Source organism: Python bivittatus, unplaced genomic scaffold (genome assembly GCF_059951505.1).
Source record: "Python bivittatus isolate LINGU-HERP-01145 unplaced genomic scaffold, Pbiv_v1 ctg000700_np1212, whole genome shotgun sequence".
NCBI classification, from domain to species: Eukaryota; Metazoa; Chordata; class Lepidosauria; order Squamata; family Pythonidae; genus Python; species Python bivittatus.
Genome location: NW_028277098.1, coordinates 1,051,085 through 1,072,241, shown reverse-complemented (window position 1 = coordinate 1,072,241; position 21,157 = coordinate 1,051,085). Strand labels below are relative to the sequence as shown.

General features: G+C 36.5%; 1 protein-coding gene across 4 annotated transcripts in view; it reads left to right on the top strand.

Annotated features, from left to right (window-relative positions):
• Window positions 1-21,157, top strand: part of SUCO (SUN domain containing ossification factor) — a 55,499-nt gene that overhangs the window by 4,933 nt on the left and 29,409 nt on the right. For 3 of the 4 annotated variants that reach the window (XM_088153078.1, XM_088153077.1, XM_088153080.1), the window contains exons 2-9: window positions 2,651-2,759; window positions 4,076-4,180; window positions 6,331-6,473; window positions 7,781-7,921; window positions 8,075-8,219; window positions 10,334-10,445; window positions 16,016-16,140; window positions 16,615-16,682. In XM_088153078.1, coding sequence (XP_088009204.1) covers window positions 2,651-2,759; window positions 4,076-4,180; window positions 6,331-6,473; window positions 7,781-7,921; window positions 8,075-8,219; window positions 10,334-10,445; window positions 16,016-16,140; window positions 16,615-16,682 — 948 coding nt within the window. The remainder of the gene's footprint in view (window positions 1-2,650; window positions 2,760-4,075; window positions 4,181-6,330; window positions 6,474-7,780; window positions 7,922-8,074; window positions 8,220-10,333; window positions 10,446-16,015; window positions 16,141-16,614; window positions 16,683-21,157) is intronic. The other variant, XM_088153079.1, reaches the window with a different exon arrangement.

Genomic DNA, 21,157 nt, shown 5'->3' with positions numbered 1-21,157 from the left:
ATACTGTCTCTAGCTCCTGCTTGAAGATTTCCAGCAAGAATATATCTCCAACTCCAGTAGTTGGTCCTTTTATTAAGTTGCTGCTCAATTTCTCCTAATCTTCAGCTGAAGTTAGAAGAATGACCTGTTAAGTATAATATGTAATAAATGCTATTATGTTCCCCTCAGTCTTCTTTTCACCAGTTAGACAATTAGTTTCTTTGGGATTTTGTCTTCTCAGCCTTTTGACTAAGATCACGTTTCATACCATTTTTACTATTCTTCAAAGAACGCTTAGAGTTTGTCAACATTATTTTTAAACTGCAGCATGCAGAATTGGACACATATTACAACTATTAATGTAGCCAAAAATCTCATTAGCTGCCTACTAGGGTTGTGCAAAGCATTTGAAGAGATCTGTTGCAAAACTTACTGGCAAGAATGAAGTGCATCTTCTCAAAGCATTGAGGTAGCCATGTTCTCCAGAAGGCTCAACACAATTGCTTTGAGTACTTCCCCATGTTCTCTTTATATATACGCAAAAGTGACACTTCTGTTGGGACTGTCAGCAAAGCAGCTATGCATGTACACACATGTGAAGATGACTTGGAAAATTGTTTGAAGCAACTGTGCTGAGTCTTCTGGGGAACATAGCAACTAAGGACTTTGCAGAGTGACATTTTGTTTGCACAAAATACATACATTGTTTTATGTAATCTTACAATTTGGTTGTATTAAATCAATTTCAAATCAGAATTCTTTTTCAGGGGTACTATTGGTAAGTGTGGTATTCTGTACCTGTATTTTTAATATATTTTATTTGTATTTAATATTTTGGTGAATATTTCCATTCTATTAAGATAATTCAACATTTGGTTCTGGCTTTTGAAATGCTATTAATCTCAAGTGTTATGTCATCTGCTACAGTATAAGGCTTCTTTCCATGCCTTCATGTAGTTCACTAATGAAAATAATGAATGAACTGAACCCAAGACAGGATCATATGACATTTGACATAAAACATTTCACAAGTTTGAAAAGGGATATTGATCTATGTTCTTCTGAGCATAGTTTCAAACCAGATGTGCAAAATCACACTCGGTTTGCTATCTAAAACATAATTAAGAATTTTACAGAAGTTTAGGTAGCTATAGTAAGATTTGTTTTTGACAAAACAATGCTATATTCTGTTGCTACTGCTTTGTACCAATATACGTTCATTCTTTCATAATCTGTTCATCTCCTTCTCTCCTTTTTAAAATTATTATAATTATTGGAAGATAGAGTAGCTTTTTGCTTATATGTTCACAAGAATTTTTCAAAGATGATAGATTTTGAGAGTATATCAGAGTACAGTGATACTTAAAAGTTTGTGAACCCTTTTGAATTTTCAATATTTCTGCATAAATATGAAATAAATATAAAACCATAATTCCATTCCCCACATGCCCTAACATTAGATAAAGAGAATCCAATTAAACAAATGAGTCAAAAGCATTATGTCTGATGTGGGTCTTCCGGGCTGTGTGGCCGTGTTCTGGAAGTTTTGGTTCCTAACGTTAGGAACCAAAACTTCCAGAACACGGCCACACAGCCCGGAAGACCCACATCAGCCATCGTATTCCGGCCATGAAAGCCGTCGACAATACAAAAGCATTATATTTGTTTATTTATTGAGGAAACTGATTTAAGTTCAGTATGAAACATACAACCAAACCTAATTTTTTCGTCTCTTTACTACCAAGGGAAAGTCTGAGCACCAAATGCATTGCCATGCTTTTGACTCATTTGTTAATGTTTTTCACACATTTGGTTAATTGGGCTCTCTTTATCTAGTTTTAGGACTTGCGTGAAAGAAACTTGTATGAGAGAGACGTTTAAGCATCATTATATATAAGCTTTACTATACCTTCAAAGATCAGATCAGATACCTACAAAGGTATCCAAAGATCAGAATCATGCAAGCCATGGTATTCCCTGTGACATTCTATGGAAACAGAAATTAGACATTAAAGAAGCAGGATAGGAAGAGCATTGACACCTTTGAACTTTGGTGTTGGAGAAGACTTCTGAGAATACTGTGGACAGCCAAGAAAACAAACCAATGGATCATCGAACAGATCAACCCAGAGTTCTCACTCGTCGTACAAATGACCAGGCTCAAATTATCCTACTTTGGACACATTATGTGAAGACCTAGCTGTCTGGAAAAGGCTCTAGTGCTGGGAAAGATGGAAGGAAAGAGAAGAGTACAACCGACTCAAGGTAGATGGACTCAATTACAGTGGCGATGAGTGCACTGTTGGGAGACATGAAAGAACAGGTTAGGGATAGATCGTCATGGAGAAAAATCTGTCTGTGTGGTCCGTAGGAGTCGAAAACAACTTGATGGCACATGATCAATATAAACTTTATAAAGTTGATTTGGTTCTAAAGATCTGATCTGATTTTGTTATTAATGTCAAACTGCAATTCTGACTCCTCAACAATTATATTATTAAATGAGGTTTGGTTTTTAAAAAGGCAAAAGAACTATATGATTTGAAGAGAAGAGAGAGCAAATTATTTAGCAGATGACTTGGCTGTTCTTGTTTCATCATAGCACCATCTTTATTGTGAATGCATCTCAGTCCATTTGTGTTTTAGGATTTTTTTTTTTTTAATTTAACAGATTTCCCAGCTGGCATGTCTTTTGTAAAGAGAGTCCTGTATCTTTATCTTTGCATTCGCCAAATGAGAACTCTCCCTTGCCAAATGTGGATGAGAACATCCAGGAAACGGTAAACATTTATAAGCCATATGGAATAATTTTAGTGCAATTATTAATGAATTAATAAGTAACCACTTTGCAGCAAACTATAAAAATGGATGCACATTTTGGTGGCATATCAGTGTTCTAATTAAGCAACAAAAATGCATTTTATTAATGGAATTTACAGATATATGCAGGAAAAGAAAAGTTAGCAAAAATGGTTTTATAAAGCCAAGTTAGAAGTTTGCAGTTCATTTGTCTATCTCCCTTACAGACATGCATTTTCAGCTGGATTATATAAAAAGTGAACTTCATATAGACCTTTGCTCTCTGTGTCCCTCCTCCAAGCTTCTCGTAGGTTGAGGAAATAGGAATCAGTAGGATTTCTATATTGTATATTTCATGGAGCATCCTTGAAATATTTTTTTGAGGAAGCAGAATCTCATGTGGCTACAGTAAGAGCAGCAAGACTAATATCCTGACACAAATGCTGCTTCTGATATAGCTCATTGTAATCTATGAAATAATTCTAAAAATCATTGCTTGATTTTAATCAGCTCATCATTTTAAAAGCAGTTAAATTCTTGCATTTTTCCAACACCATATAGAGAAATGTATAACTTCAGAAGTGCTAACAGTAAAACAAAGTGTGGGTTTATGTTGTCAGTTTTTTTCATCTTGTACTCATGAAGTCATTACAGTCGTACGTTCAGTTCTAAAGTGACCAATATGGAATTAAAATAGTTAACAAACTTTAAGAGTTTTGCTGTTAATGTTGCAACATCAAAGAGTTGGTTACTCAAGACGTATAGTTATAAATCTAGATCTGTAAAATCTTTTAGGATCAGAAAAAGGGTGTTGGCACTTGATGAAATGCAGTGCAGTTGATTAGGCATGTTCTGACCCTAGGGGTTTTAGCAAACTTTGTAGGCCACAAAGAACATTGTGCAATTTGGTACATTATAGATAAGCAATGAGAAAATAAGTTGGAGGGCATTTTGGCCATTTTAGCTGTTTATTTTTTATTTAATGTGCAGATTAGTGGGAGCAATCACATGGTATCACATGCTGTGGTGCCCACAGGCAGGTAAATTAGTAATAACAGTGAGGAGGAGCTAAGATACAACATGACATTAGCCTTGATAGTGACACGTTTGCCTTGAGAAAGTTTTAGGAAGAAAAATTGTATATCCAAGTCCAATTAAGTTGTAAATCCAAACTTACACAATGAAAAATAAAAAAAGGAAGCCTGGATAAGGTTAAAAGTATTCCATTTCAGAGATGGTGTTTTTATGTAAACGGCAGCTGCATTCACTTGAATATGTTTTTGTGTTCTGTAACTAGGAAGAGACTGATGGATCCCTCAGAACACTGTCTTTACAATATATTGATTCCACTACAAATATTTATTCTGAAGATGATTCAGTTGACTCTATAAAGCAAAAAGAGGTAGATCTTTTTAGCCAATATTTTTAGAATAACTTTTGCAAGCACTTGATGAGTTTTGATCATGCAGAATGGAATTTAATTAGTGTGATATTGCTTTAATTAGTTCTGGAGCAAATTTGGCGTTTATGAATTGAGTCCAAGCCAGCCTACAATTGGTTTGAAATTTATATGGCTGCCCATCTCACATAAAAGTGACTCTGGGCGGCGTACAACCATTAATTGCTAAGGTATACAACCTGAGTTATTGCAAAATGGTAACTGAACATGGGCAGTACCGTGCTTATTTATTTATGACCTGCCCTTTGTAAAAAGATTCCAATGTGCAGTATTAAATCCAGGGTTCAAAATTGACGCAGATTGTCCAGCATTAGCTTATTATAGGTAGTCCTCATTTAAAAACCACTCATTCAGTGACCGTTTGAACTTGTGACAGCACTGAACAAGTGGTAGTTACAACTAGTCCTTGAAGTTTCGCCTGTCACAGGACCCCCGCAGTCATGTGATCACGATCTGGGTGCTTGGCAACTGGCCTGGATTTCTCACCGTCACAGCATCCCGCAATCGCATGATCGTGATTTGCGAGCTCCCCTGATGGCTTCCCACAAGCAAAGTCAGTGGGGAAGCTGGCTCACATGAGGCCCTTGCTTAATTACCCATGCGGTCCTCACATAATGATGGTAACCAGGGACTGCTGGGACTGCCGTCAGTAAGCAGCATGGTCATGTGATGTCACGCTTTACAACTGCCTTGCTTAGCAATGGAAATTCCAGTCCCAGTTACTGTTGTTAAGTGAGGACTACCTGTACTTTGCTTCTGGGCCATTTGGCACATTGAATTGCTTTGTGAATAAGCTTTTCCTTGGCAAAATACCATTTTCTCTTCTCAAGGCTATTGAGCAGGCTTTCTTCATTTTGCTGACAGAGATTCTCATTTGGTAAAGATTGCATCTGGTTGTTTACTATCCAAAGCATGTTAATTTAAAAGTAATTCCCAATTAAGTATGCATTGGATTACAGCCTTTGTTACTCAGCTGTGGAAGGAGAATAATACAGCTATTTGCTGTTTCAGCATACTGTGAGGCAAGAAACACTCGATGGAGAATAGATCAAAGATATCCATTCTACAGTATGATTTACAAGTTTCTCTTTAATGTTATTTATCTTATGGTCACTTAAAGTTATTTTAGACACAAATCTGGCCTTATTGAAAACAATATTAATGAAAGCTGGTTGCTTGATCCTTTGCTTTCTCAAAAGTTCAGCACTTGTGCTGAGCAGTAGTTAGAATCTGCTGTAGCTAGGTGTCAGATCCTCACATGGGATTGTACAAATAATTGTTACAAATAAAAACCAATTTTAACTCTTCATAAAGGCTGTATATGATAAGTGCTATTTCAGGATGCATTTGTATTTCATATTTTGTGGCCACTTAATCTAATGAATAGTCAATATTCTGCTTAAAGGAACTTTATATATATTTCTTGCATATAAAAATATGCATATTGGATTATATGGATAAAAAGACAAAATCTCGTACAATTTTATATCTCAGTCCTATGCATATCTACTATTAAAAAACCCTAACATGCATGTAGCCCTAATGTATATGCTAACTATATTTATTTCCAATTATAGCTCACCCTTCATAAAAATATTCCAAGACCAGTAACATCATACGCCAGCAAAAAACAATTGTAGAAAGAGCAGAAAAAGCAATATCAGAAAAAGAAAAGAAGGATTTAATGAGTGCTTGTAGTTTATAAAGCATAAATATTCCCATGACTTCATTCGAAAAAAACTGATTAGCTGTAATGTTATAGATGGAGGGTGTATTTAAATTTGCTAAGCTAATTACAGTCCTGTATGAAGTGATAAAACATCCTGAAGTAGCATCTAGGATATTTAGTTAGGTTAGTTTCCTCTGGTAGAAAGTTGGGATATAAATTGAATAAATAACTTTATTAACAGCTTTAAGGTCTCAGTATTAGCTTTTGCTGTTAACCTCTTCTTTGAAATGGTTTGTGTGGTTACTTTACTCTATATTACTAAAACGATTGGCTTATATTTTACATTTCTTTGCTTTGAGTAGTCAAGTGTAAGTTCTGAAGTTGCTAGAATTCATGTTAAAATCTGTTGTGCTTTTTTGAACAGAATATGGAAGAGGAATTAAAGAAATCTGAAGTTCAGGAACAGTCTTCAATTAATTCAAATGAAGCTTCTTTCATCATAGCTGGTATTCCTGAGAATACTTTCAGCATACCTACCTCTGAGATCTCACCAGTCTCTCAGCCCAAGTAAATATTTCTGTTTTCTCATGTTGGTGTTTAATATTTTAAAATTTGCTTTATATATTTTATCCACATGGATTAGTAGTATGAGTAGGCAGCTTGCTCTTGTATTTGTTATCCTGTTCTCTTTCTTATACTGAACTATTTTATTTCTTTATTTGTCTGGCTCACTCATTCATGGCAAGTCACTGATACCGTATTAAAGTTAACAACTGATATTTCTTTGAAGTCCTTTGAATAGTACTGTTTCATAAATAGAATCTCCTTTTTCAGTCCAGCTAAATAGTAATAGCATTTAGTTACTCTTAAGAAACAAGCAGATAAGATAGTCTCACCCAACTGTCTTTAGAAAAAATATAAATAGAGCAGAGTGATTAACAGGAGAGCAATCAGAAATGGATATTTTGTGAGGGAGCTACTGAGTCGCTACTTAGCTACTTCTAAGTTATTGATAGGGATATGAGCTGATTGAATGCGGTTGCATGGTGTTGTGGGTCTGATGTCCTTCTGGCTCAGCTTTATACTGAACAGGGAGTATTGGAATCACTTTGTATGACAGTGATGTCATCTAATATGTTGATTGATCAGTTTGATTTGGAAGCTACTTCAAGCAGCTTTATTGTAGGTTATCTGTGAAGGAGGAGGCACTGTTTACCCAGGTTTAAGAGCTGATTTCCCAACTTCTTAGAAAGCCATTTAGTATAAGAGCTATCTACTATCTATGGTCATCTGCAGGAGGAAGGCAAGGGGAAAATGTCAAAATGTGTATTGCAGCATTGCAATGCAAACTACATGACTTATGTACTTGCATATGTAAGTAGGAACAAAGTACAAAAGGCTGGGGTTTACATTGTGACATCATTATGGACATTTTGCTATTTTTGCATCATTGTAGTTTGTACTACACAACATAGTTTATGGTCGTAGGCTTTCTCATAGTTGCTCAGTAAAGTTCCAAATGAGAATTAGATTCTTTTTAGAGCTGAACTCTGAAAGGAATTTCAGCAGACAACTCGTAAAGTAGGTTTATCTTCCTCTTGTTTATGCTGCTTCTCTCCCACCATATCCAGTTCTTCAAATATCTGAATATGGAAAACATATAACTTTACATATATTTCTTGCTAACTTCATTTAGACATCGTTCAAATCTTGGATTTGAATTGAAATGTATATCTAGAAGCAAGACAGGTATTAAATTTTTTACAAAACAGTGAATTTGACATTTCTTTTCTAGAGTGTAATCTTGCTTTTTTATGTATGTCTGAATAGTATTCTAAATCTTTGGTTTGTTCCCCCCCCCCCCCGCCCTTCAGTGCAATAGAAAATTCCAGTGCTGATGTCCTTATAGTTAGCGCTACGGAAGTTGAACAGTCAGAATCTGACTGTGATATCAGTGGGGCACTTGAAGCTGATTCTCAGAGTGAGCCTTCCACGCTTGTCACTTCACCAGAGGGGTGAGTATTGAAATGATTTTTGCTATTGTATCTTAGTGGCAGTCCTTTTTATGTATTTATATGTTCATATAATAACTTATAATAATTTATTAAAATCTTGGTGACATATATAGCTGGAAATCTTTAAGTTTTGAATGTTTACATATTTTATAGCCTTGTAGGTCAGCATACAGAAAATATCTCTTCACAAAGGAAAGGGAAGAGGACAAAATCGGAATTTGATCCCAAAATTTCTGCAAGCGAGCAAAAGACAGCTCCAAAGTCTGCTTTGAATGCTTCGGGTAACATAAGAGCAGAGGTAACTAAACGCTTCCTCCCCCGCCTAAACTTCTCCCCCAAACCCTGCTCTCCTGGGTATTATATTTGGGTTATTTTCACACCAAAATAGGTGGAGCTTTGATCATATCATCATGACTGCCATCTTAACTTTTGACCATAGTCTACAGATACCTCTGCTGTTTAATAAAACAAGATTTGTTTCTAAGTACTGCTCTCTGTGTTTGGAAAAATTTTATAAACAATTTGAACTACATGGATTTACTTAGGGTCATCCAATCCAATTAAATAACTGCAGTTCAAAAATGGGGATGCTATAGCTATCTGTAGACTTCATAATTAATACATTAAAATCAAACAATTTTCTGGAATTCACATTAAAAATAATCCCTCCACTTATCTGTTAATGAGTTTCAGAGATTTATGGTTTTTTTTTTATTGTAAATTAAGCAAATATTGCTTTGCTTCATTTGAAAAAAGTAATTTATTTTATGGTCAGGTAAACAATCTGGTGTTAAATCTCAACTGTACATTTTCTGCTCATCATATACTCTGTTTAAAAACTAATGTGGGAAAATCATATGGGTTGTACAAACTGAAACAGTAATCTCTTTGCAGTCCAAAAAGTCCAATAAGAAAAATTTTGAGAGATTTATTTAAAAATAAAACTAGTTAGAAAGTTATACATCTTTCTTTGACAAGAACATATTACTCATTTCTGTGGTTTTTTTTTTTTACTGTTGGAAATAATGGATCTATAGTAATGATAGAATTGCCCATCACATTTTTATTTTTGGTGTGTAGAAATGTGAAATAACATTATGTGATACACCTGTAGTTTGAGAGGCACTAATGCTGCTAAGGGTATTTGTGGGCTTAGATAATTTTTTTTGCCCCAAAATTAAGATTTTTTTCTCTGAAGAATTGCAAGGACAAAATGGTGCAAGGACGTTACTTTATTCACTGATTTGTGGGACTAAAAATGTTAGGATGGTATCTAAGCAAAAGCAAGTACTGAAGAATCTTAATGCTTTCAAAACCAGTTAATATTGTATCTGTGAGGAAAGGAGGTAGACAGCTACGTCCCAATATGTGATAATAAAAATGGTATAATATTCTCTCAGGCTTTATTTTATTTGAAACTCAAATCATATGAACAAAAATGCTTTCTTCCTGCATAGTTTTACAGCCTTTATTTATGTTGATTCTTTTCTTGCTGCAACAACTCTTTTTTCATGGTATTTTGTTTGTGTTATATTTTTTATAAGAATAATATCTTTTCTATCAGAGGCTTATACCTTGTATTTTAAGGTGACTTGCAGTATAATGTTATAAATAATACCTTATAAACAAAATAATTACAGTATAGTAAACATACAATAATAAAATAAATAGTACGAAAGCCAGCAAATGCAACCCATCTGAATGAATAGGCTCTGAAACACCTGGTGGTCTCAAGCAGGTCAAAAATGAGGCAGACATAATGTGCTTAAGGGTCTGTCTTGCTACTTAGGCTCTGTAACTGAGAAGACCCCCCTCTTTTATTCACATAAGCCATTTTCAGCTGGTGACAGAACAATGAAAAAGTATTGAGGGGGAGAAGGGGATTTTTGCTGTCCCAAGTTCTATAGGGGCTTCAGGAAACACATTTTCTGTAGATCATGCAGGCAAATTGGTAGTCTCTATCCTGATTCTCCAGACAAAAATCTAAATGTGACTGAGTTTTATGAACGGTCTTTGAAGGAAGCATTATAATGAATAATTCAACTTAAAAAGGAGTAAATATATTTTTATAATTTAAATGAAAAGTAGTGGCATTGCATAAATAATACAAAACCTTTTTTCCAACAGGGTATGCTGTGTTTTCACTTTTATTGTGGTGTCTTGCCTGGGTTAATTCCCTCATGATAGTGAGTCAGTAAAACTTGGAACAGGAGCTATTTTCAAATAATTGCCCCCAATACAACAGGAAATTCTGCAATCTTGTAGCCTTGCCAGTTAATTGTTAGGCCTGTAGTGATATCCTACATTTTAAATGATCAGTACAAGTTTGGATACTCACATTACCTACATACAGTCTTGATCTTTTGTTAATATCAATAAACCTGATGTTTACTATTTTGCTGCCTTTTGCAGAGAAAAGCAGGAGAAATTGACCCTACTTCTGTAATAACCCCAAAGGACCCAGGAGATATTCCCACATTTGATGAATGGAAGAAGCAGGTTATGGAAGTGGAAAAAGAAAAGAGTGAGTTTAGTTGTTTATAGTCAAACTTTGAACAGAATTCTCCCTTTAAAATAAAATAGTTAAGGTTCATTTTGTTTTCTGATTCTTTAGTTTCCTTTAAAAAGAATATGCTCTAATTTTAATTTTATTTGATACTTAAGCAATGCCAAGTCTTTCTTTGTTCTGAGATACAGATGTTCCAAAGGAAACTTACTAAAGCTTTGTTAGCAGCTTTGCAGTTCCAGTGACCACAACATTTCCTATAAAAAAGTGGTCTTAACTTTAATATTGTAAGTCTAATTACATCATAACTGCATACTGAGACATCTAAATATTCAAACACCGTAGAATTACTTTCCTGAAGAATTGGATGTAAGATTTTTATGACTGGGCAGTGGGATTTGTAGCGGTCAGAATCTAACTCATTTGTGAATTCATGTAGAGCAGGGGTCCTCAAACTTTTTAAACAGGGCCAGTTCACGGTCCCTCAGAATGTTGGGGGGGCCGGACTGTAGTTTGAAAAAAACATGAGAGGAGGAGAGCCGCCGGACCCAGCATACCTGTCATGATGATGTAGATTGATGTCAGGCTTAGCCCAAGGAACTCCAAGAGACCATGCAAATTCAGTCCAGCAATGTTTATTAGCTACAACCTCTAGCAAGAATCTTCCCAGACTGAAACCCCAGTTCCCAAGTAATGCCAGCCACAACATTGTGAATTCCTCAGGAGGTGCCAGTCTCATCCTCTTATCTCTCCCTCTCACCTCAGGAGATGAAAGGAAACGTTTTTCTCCCTGAGTCTGGCCTTCATAATTCCATTCCATCACAGTTAGGCTGTATCCATTACAAAAGATGCAGGGCAGATAGGTAAACTTTACTTATTACCAGAGAGTGCTGGTTTCTGATGATCTAGATACTGGCTAATAATGAGTATTATATAATGTCTTGCTCAGCAGGTTGAATGCATTGTCTCAGATGTGTCCATTTGAAGCTACTCTGTTTTGACAAAATAAAATCTTTTGACTCATCCTTTTCTATCTACTGACCTATTTTCCTTCAAATCAGTGAGGCTGTTGTCTCCATTTTTTCTATTTGTAATTAATCTCTTTACTCTGTATAGTGTAAGTGCCCTTATCAAAATTGAACAGCTCGTTACTAATACAAGTAGTCCTCGCTTAATGTGCTTGTTCAGTGATCATTGGAAGTTATGATGGCGCTGAACGAGGGATACTTAAAACTGGTCATCATAGTTGTAGCCATCACAGCATCTCGTGATCGCGATTCGGGCATTCGGCAACTGGGTCACAATTACAACATCGCAGCATCCTGCGGTCACATGATCACCATTTGCAACCTTCACTGCTGGTTTCCAACAAGCAAAGTCAGTGGGGAAGTTGGCAGGAGGTTGCAAATGATGATCACATGACCATGGGATGCTGCAACCACATAGGATTTGCCTAACAATGGCAACTGGGACTGCCAGAACTGCCATCATAAGTCAGTGTAGTCATGTGATGTCACATCTTACAACCACATCGCTTAGTGATGGAGTTCCCAGTCCCAATTACCATTGGTAAGCGAGGGCTACCTGTTATCCCTTGTTAGTTTTCATTTACCCTAAGTTCTCTCTTGCCTTTAATTACAACTGATCACTTTCTCCTGCTTGATTCCCATTGTGCTTTAGGTTTTTCTGATGGGTCTTGAAGTGGTTCTCTTACTATTTTCATCAAGTCTTCATTCATTACTAATAGGACTGTCTCTTTCATTGCTAGTGTTCTTCAGTCTGTCCAGATTTCTATCCATGCAATGTCCCTGACCAGACCCACTGAACATCAGTGGTACTTCTACATTGGCTGTGAAAGCCAGTTCTCAAAAATTCAGAAGCAAAAAGCTTGAAACAAGTCTAGCATGTTACTAAAAGAAGAGATATATGGAAACTTTCCCTTTTCCCCAAGAGAGAGTAGATTCAAATCCAATATACCACATGGGTAGGAGAAAAAGGCACAAGAATTTAAACAATTTTATTATAAATAGGGCTTACATTTGATACATACCAGTTACTGGAATTCATAGCAATTTAATTAACTTTTCTTTAATAAACCTGTTTATCAAAGCTTTTGTATCCTTGAATGAGGAGATTGAAGAGATGCTCAGCAGATTTATAGATGACACAAAGCTAGGAGGGATTGCTGAACAAATCAGAAGTCAGGCTCTCAAGGTTCAAAAGGATCTTGAGAGACTTGGATTAGGCCTTTTCCAACAAAATACAGCTCAGTGGCAAGAAATGCAGGATTCTGCACTCCAGAAAAATCAGATAGTTATATGTCAAGTGATATGTGGCTCAGCTGTAGCACATGCGAGAAGGACCTGGATGTCCTTTTAGACCACAGATTAAGCATAAACCAGCATTGGTCTGCATCAACAATGTTGAGATCATAGGAAGAGATAGAACTGGAAATAGCATAGAGAAGAACAACAAAGATTGTGAGGGATTTGGAGGCTAAATTCTGTGAAGAACAGTTAAAAGAACTGAGTATGTTTAGCTTGAAGAAGTAAAGGCTAAAGGAAGGTATGATAGCAGTCTTCCGGTATTTGAAGGACAGTCACAGTGAAGGGGTTGTGGATTTATTCTCCTTAGTGCCTGAGTGTAAGACAAGAACCAATGGCTTGAGCTTTACAGAGAGGGATCTAAATTTAAAATAAAGAGGAACTTCTTCACTGTGGGAACTATTAAGTAGTGGAACAGCAAAGGTGGACAGCCATTTATCTGGATGATATGGGAATTCCTGTCCAAAGTCCCTTCCAACCCTGTGATTCTGTGTTCTGTGAATGCCTGTGCTTGTTTCTAGTTCAGTGTGCCAAGAGAAGCCTACTGCTTCCTCTTCATTTTATGTCTCTGCCAAGGACTTTCCGTTACTTGGCAGTCCTCTTCCTCTGATATTTCTACATGAGTGCTTCATCATTGCCCTAAATGCCTTTGACTGAACTCTTCATCTTTTCACTCTCTCATATATTTTGATGATTGTTGATAATGTTACATACACAGCTTGTTGAATAGGTGCTTAATTTTGCAAGTGTTGTAAATAGCAATGAGTTGCAAATAGATTGAATGTATGGAATAGAAGAAATAACAGTAAAATATAATTTCCTCTACAGATAGTCCATGTTTAGCGACTGCCTTGTTTAGCGACCATTCACAGTTATGATGCTGATGAAAAAGTAACTTTATGACAAATCCTTACATTTACAGCCTTCACAAGTCTGTAAACCAAAGGAAAGCTGAAATAAGATCATAAGCACAGTTGCAGTTTCACTTAGTGACTGCTTTGCTTAACGACTGAGTTGCTGGTCCCAATTATTGTCACTAGATGAGGACTACCTGTATTCTGTACATTCAGTCTATTAGCAACTCATGTTGCTATTCCATTTATAGCAGTTGCCAACTGTTTTTCCTCTGTGCAAATATGGTCCTTCTCTTCACTGCCTTTAGCAGACTTCATTGCATACCCTAGTAATTTCTTCCTAAACTACAGCAGTTGTTCCTGCAGTTCTAATTTGGCAGCTTTTCTTCTGATTTAATATTTTTGCTACTAAAATCATTCACTTCTTTCTGATTCTAAAGATAAGGCAGCCTTCCTTCAATCGCTGTGCTTGCTTATATTCTGATATATCCCTGGCCAAGAATTTGCTCCCTACTTTCAGCCATAGCCTATCTGTAGGCTATCTGAACTGTGATGTGGAAGGCAGAAAAAGTACTGATGTACTTTTTCTGCCTTCCACATCCCTTGGAAGGTACCTCTCTTCCTTCAAATTAAACCTAAGCTGATATCAGTTAATTGCATATTTTTGCCCTGTCTATTGCTATGTCTGTTTCTCTTTCCAGTTTCCTTTGTATTGAATTTTAAATGGTAAGTTCTTTCACATGTTATTTTGACTGCTGTAAAACATGGTGCACTATATGTAATTCAAATATTAAGTACCTCTGAGAACTGCTAAACTTTCAGTTTGCCTTTGCTAAAGTAATGTATTTCAGCTAGACTTGTGGGAAAACCAACTTGGTTTCCTCTCTCAGTTTAGTTTTCATTACTGCATAACCAGAGGTCTTGAGCTCATCTATAAGGACTTGTGTTTTATGATTCCATCAAGACCTTTGTGAAATTTCTCCTGTTGAAGGAGCATGTAGAAGGTGTAGAGAAGGATTTGATTTATAAGAGACATGTTGTTTGCTATGGATCTCTAATAATTCAGTGTACCATAAATGCTTTTTATTTCTTTGACCACAATTTCAGTTTGGTCTCACTACATTGCAAAAAGAGGTAATGAAAAAGACTGTATAACCTGGCAGTAATAGTAGGTTAAATTTACCTTGTATTTGCATTTCTGAACACTCTATTAATGTAAACATACTTTCAAATATGAAACTAACACAGCTAGAGAAAATTAAGTGGTAACCAGGACATAATCTGATCCTGGCCTGATGACTCTGTGGAATGGCAGGATAAAGAAAAGATATTCAAATAAATAATAGTGAGGTATCAGTAACTTTTTCAGGCCTGATGATACCCTCCACCTCTTGAATATTATTGATTTATTTTACAAAGATTTATTGCCATCATTTCTGAGTGATGAATAAATAAATTCAGTACAATAAAACATAAGAGCAGCAGATACATTCCTTAAAAGCAGGCTTCTACAAAGTACAGGTAGTCCTTGACTTACAACAACAATTGGGACCAGAACTTCCATTGCTAAGCGATGCGGTTGTTAAGTGAATCATGTCCGATTTTATGGCCTTTTTTGCTGTGGTTAAGCGAATCACCATAATCATTGAGTGAATCACGCTGTCATTAAATGAATCTGGCTTCACCCCGCTGACTTTGCTTGTTGGAAGCCCCCTGGGAAGGTTGCAAATGACAGTTGTGACTCTGAAACGTTGCAACCATCATAAATACATGCCAGTTGCCAAGTGGCCCAATTTTAATCATGTGACCGTGGGGACACTGCAATGGTCGTAAATGCGAGGACTGGTTGTAAGTCACTTTTTTCAGTGTCATCGTAACTTTGAACGGTCATTAAACGAATGGTTGTAAGTTGAGGACTACCTGTAATGAACTGTGATGTACTTAAACTTTTAAAGGAAAAATGTGTCTACCAAGAACATGAATATTATAGTACTTGTAGAAAGCAGGGCTTTTGGGAACAGCTTTTATCTCCTGTGTCTTCAGAGTTTTGTAAACTGCTGGTAGGATACTCTGTTACTCATATTTCATGACTGCCCTTTATTGCAATATCTTTAGGCAGTATATTAGCTTTAAATAGCATGGGAGATTTTACAAATCTTTTTATATAGTAGCATCTCTTCATGTTATACCTCTTAGAACTTATACGGTATTAACATGTTGTAGTTAAAATTAAAGAGAGTTCAAAATAATTACAAGTAGTAGATAGTGTGGTATAGGAATTACTATTGATAAGCTGTTAGTACCAAAGAATATTAGTTATTGTTATGAATTGCTTTAGCTTCAGAGCTTGGTAATAATAGATTTAAAATGTTTCTTATTAATTCTTTGGTACGTTTTGTCTGGTATGCAGGTCAGTCAATGCATCCCTCTTCCAATGGAGGTCAACATCTTACCAAAAAAGTCCAAAAAAATAGGAATAATTACGCTTCAGTTGAGTGTGGTGCCAAAATACTGGCAGCTAACCCAGAAGCAAAGGTAACAACAACACCTAAGAACACTGTAGTTTATATTTTTAGAAAACTGCTTCATGTGGATTCATTTGTTTTTAATAAATGTATTTAGCTGCAATCAAATTTGAGATTTATGGTAGGAATAAGTTCAATTTCCCTTCAGCATTGTAAGAGGTTTCCATTGCTGCTTATGGAGTAAGTCAGCCTGTCCTCTGCTCTCTTGAGAAAGACTTTAAAGAGGTAAAGAGCAGCATCAGGTTCATTGAGTGGTGGTAGTACAGGCCAAAAAGGTATCCTGTATATGCCAGCTTAAACAACTTTTAGACATGATCTTATGTTGGAATAAAACATAAAATTGTGCAGTCTTTTGTAATTCTGCCATTAATGTGTATCTGTGTATATATGTGTAATGATGCAAATATTCTACCAAAAAGCCAAAAAATACTTAACTGTCTTCTAAACAGTTTCCGCTAATGAATTATGTTCTCATTTGTGATAGAGTACATCAGCAATATTAATGGAAAATATGGACCTCTATATGCTAAATCCATGCAGTACTAAAATCTGGTAAGTACATTTTCAATAAAGTTACTATTTTAATTGAAGAATTTCTTTTGCAAAAGTGAAAAAAGAATAAGTTTTCAAGAAACGGTTCATACATTCCTTAACTTGTTCTTTTTCTGTTTCAAATTTCAGTAAAAGTTTGTATACAATTCTGTTTCTTTCTGATAACTATAAATAAGAAAGCCATTGACAACTGTGCCCTTCTGCCATCAGTTGTTCTCTTGATTTTATTTTGTGTTCTCCTTGACATAATTCTAGTATCTCATGATATGTTAACCATTTGTGTTTGCCTATTATTTCTCATCTATAGAATGCTTCTTGTGCTGAGAGCCACAAAGGTGTTTTCTGGCACAGCCTGGATTTGTATCTATTCCATATGCTCAGTATGAGACATCTAACAATTATTTTTGAAATCTACATTGACCTTGACTTTATTGTACCACAAATATCCATGCCAATCTCAGACCATGTCCTTCTAACTTTAAAAGTCTTCTATTTCTCAGCAACACCCCTCTTTCATTCAAAACAAACAACAGGCTGCAAAATACAATTTCCAATCAGGTAAACCCAATCCACCTCTTTCCTTTGCAACTTGTAACATCTTATATTTAATTCGTGGCTTTTTTTCCCTTGCCACACAAACTTAGATACAGTGGGGCAAAAAAGTATTTAGTCAGCCACCAATTGTGCAAGTTCTCCCACTTCAAAAGATGAGAGAGGCCTGTAATTTTCATCATAGGTATACCTCAACTATGAGAGACAAAATGAGAAAAAAAATCCAGAAAATCACATTGTCTGATTTTTAAAGAATTTATTTGCAAATCATGGTGGAAAATAAGTATTTGGTCATCTACAAACAAGCAAGATGTCTGGCTCTCACAGACCTGTAACTACTGTCAGGATTTTCTTTCTCATGGGAAAGGATTCATCTTGTTATCTTTACAACAATAACAAATAATATTTTGGCTACAGAGATCATGTGAAAAACACCTGTTATTGTGTGTTGTGTATTGTGCTATTTACTGCCACCTATTGGCGTGTGTATGCTCACCCCAGTGGGGGTGGCATAGAGCTATAATACAAGGGGAGGAAAATGTGCAGCCTCTCTGAGTAGTTGTTAGTTGTTTTAGTGTTAGCCACTATGTAGGTTTTATGGGCTACGTAGTTGTAACAAAGTACCAAGTAGTGTACCTCTTCTCTAAGAGTTTGTAGCTAGAGATTTTGTTAAGCTTGTGTTGCTAATAAGTCTTGGATGCTACATTAAATGAGAAGATGTGTTATTCTTTATATTTTGTATGATATTTGCATTTTATGGAATTTTGCATTTTTATCAATAAACACCAGTTAGTATATATTTTCTGACTGGATTTCTTTGGGAAACAAGAAATGAACATTGCATTGTGTTTGCTGTCATGGCTAATATTTTCCTGGAGTTTTTGCTGCGCTCTGCACAAACAGGAGTGTTTGTGATTATCACTCTGCCCGACAACTACTTCTTTAAAAGGCTCCTCTGTCCTCCACTCGTTACTTGTAGTAATGGCACCTGTTTGACCTTGTTACCAGTATAAAAGACACCTGTCCACAACCTCAAACAGTCACACTCCAAACTTCACTATGGCCAAGACCAAAGAGCTGTTGAAGGACACCAGAAACAAAATTGTAGACCTGCACCAGGCTGGGAAGACTGAATCTGCAATAGGCAAGCAGCTTGGTGTGAAGAAATCAACTGTGGGAGCAAGAATTAGAAAATGGAAGACATATAAGACCACTGATAATCTCCCTCGATCTGGGGCTCCATGCAAGATCTCACCCCGTGGGGTCAAAATGATCACAAGAACGGTGAGCAAAAATCCCAGAACCACATGGGGGGACTTAGTGAATGACTTGCAGAGAGCTGGGACCAAAGTAACAAAGGCTGCCATCAGTAACACACTATGCTGCCAGGGACTCAAATCCTGCAGTGCCAGATGTGTCCCCCTGCTTAAGCCAGTACATGTCCGGGCCCATCTGAAGTTTGCTAGAGAGCATTTGGATGATCCAGAAGAGGATTGGGAGAATGTCATATGGTCAGATGAAACCAAAGTAGAACGTTTTGGTCTAAACTCAACTCGTCGTGTTTGGAGGAGAGAGAATGCTGAGTTGCATCCAAAGAACACCATACCTACTGTGAAGCATGGGGGTGGAAACATCATGCTTTGGGGCTGTTTTTCTGCAAAGGGACCAGGACGACTGATCCGTGTAAAGGAAAGAATGAATGGGGCCATGTATCGTGAGATTTTGAGTGAACACCTCCTTCCATCAGCAAGGGCATTGAAGATGAAACGTGGCTGGGTCTTTCAGCATAACAATGATCCCAAACACACTGCCCGGGCAACGAAGGAGTGGCTTCGTAAGAAGCATTTCCAGGTCCTGGAGTGGCCTAGCCAGTCTCCAGATCTCAACCCCATGGAAAACCTTTGGAGGAAGTTGAAAGTCTGTGTTGCCCAGCAACAGCCCCAAAACATCACTGCTCTAGAGGAGATCTGCATGGAGGAATGGGCCAAAATACCCGCAACAGTGTGTGAAAACCTTGTGAAGACTTACAGAAAACGTTTGACCTCTGTCACTGCCAACAAAGGATATATAACAAAGTATTGAAATGAACTTTTGATATTGACCAAATACTTATTTTCCACCATGATTTGCAAATAAATTCTTTAAAAATCAGACAATGTGATTTTCTGGATTTTTTTTCTCATTTTGTCTCTCATAGTTGAGGTATACCTATGATGAAAATTACAGGCCTCTCTCATCTTTTGAAGTGGGAGAACTTGCACAATTGGTGGCTGACTAAATACTTCTTTGCCCCACTGTATATTCTTTTTCCACTGTTAAAATGGTACATCAGTTGCCAAAACAGGTGTTGTCTGAAACGAAAACATCTTTCTAGGCGAAACATTCATCTTTATCACAGAAATTTTCCTCAGCTCCCAACTTAACATGTCTTTTTAAACTTCATTCCATGTCTTAACATAATTACTTGAAATAATATACAATTCATATTTGTCATGGTGATAAATAGCTGCAGTTTTGTTTCTTAGATCATAAAGTCCAGCTACATTTTCCTTCTTACTATATCCAAGTTTGATATTCCAGTCTCCATCCACAAGGAACACATCTTGCTTTCATGAACTTGGACTTGAAATTATTAAGGATAATATAACATTCATCCACTTGAATGATGAGCATAAACTCTAACATCGTGTTAGAGTTGTCTGCAAAGTCTAATATTCAGTCATTTTCTGCATTGCTATATCCTTCCTATGAAAGCAGTGTTGTCCTTCATAATTTTTCATGTCCTGAATTCAGTCATGTATTTTGACTGAAAGTGTTGGATTCCAGTCTGTTTCAATTGAATTATGTCTAAGATGTCAGTGTGTAGTTCAATGTATCTTTCACTATGTTGAATGTTCCCAGGTTCATGCATTTTGTGTTTCATGTTCCAACTATAAGTCCACTTTTGCAGCTTGGGATTTTCTTTTCCTGCATGGCAACATCTGCAGTAAGACATCTGGAACTTTTTAATCTAGCCACATCATAAACACTATTAATACTCTGAAAAATCCTCAGCTCTTCCTGAGTAGGAAATGGAGTCCCATCCAACTTGAGGGACCCATCATCTGGCATTATATTATCATCACTTTATCTTGTCTGTCTATGTAGTTTTCTTAGTAAAATACAGAAGAGGTTTACTATTGCCTTCTTCCATGCCCTATGAAATGATGCCTTTGCTGTTGTCACTAACATGATCATCTGACTCCAGCATCTTCCTATATTGCTGTGTCTTACACAAGTGCCTTACTGCTTTAACTGGGCAGCTGGAATGACGTTCACACTTTGGGTGATCCTGCTGGAAGAATTAGCTTATACTCCTGGTGTTCTTCAACCTGAGGATCGCCCCCACCCCCTGCCGTGCTGAGGCAGCCTACTTGGGAATGCCATAAATGTGTTAATCTTTCAATGCAAGAACACATTTAGATGTTATTTTCCAATCCAAGTATTTAAAATTCCCTGTAGTTAAGATTTGGGAAAACTGTAACTGGGCTTTATTTTTATTCAGAATTCCTCATTAAAGTACCTGTTCATTGCTAAGTTGTGACTTCTTGCAGTATTCTTAGAGCTGCAGTCCTGTACCCACTTATATGAGAGAAACTAGTTTTTTTGAAAGCACGCGTACTCTCTTAGAACATGTGCATCTCCTTGCCATATTTGGTAGCTGAAGAGAATGAAGCAAGTGGTATGGCACTTAACATGTCCTCAAGCTAATCATATGTTAATAAGAAGTTGTTATTGAGCCTACTTTGGCACAGTGATTTTTATTGTATTGCTGATGCTTTCTTTGTGTGAAAACCAATGGAGAATGCACTTGAGAAATGTCTTAGCTCATTTTGAAGCACATTTCTGGGATAAATTGCCATGAAATGGTTGTTGGCTATTCT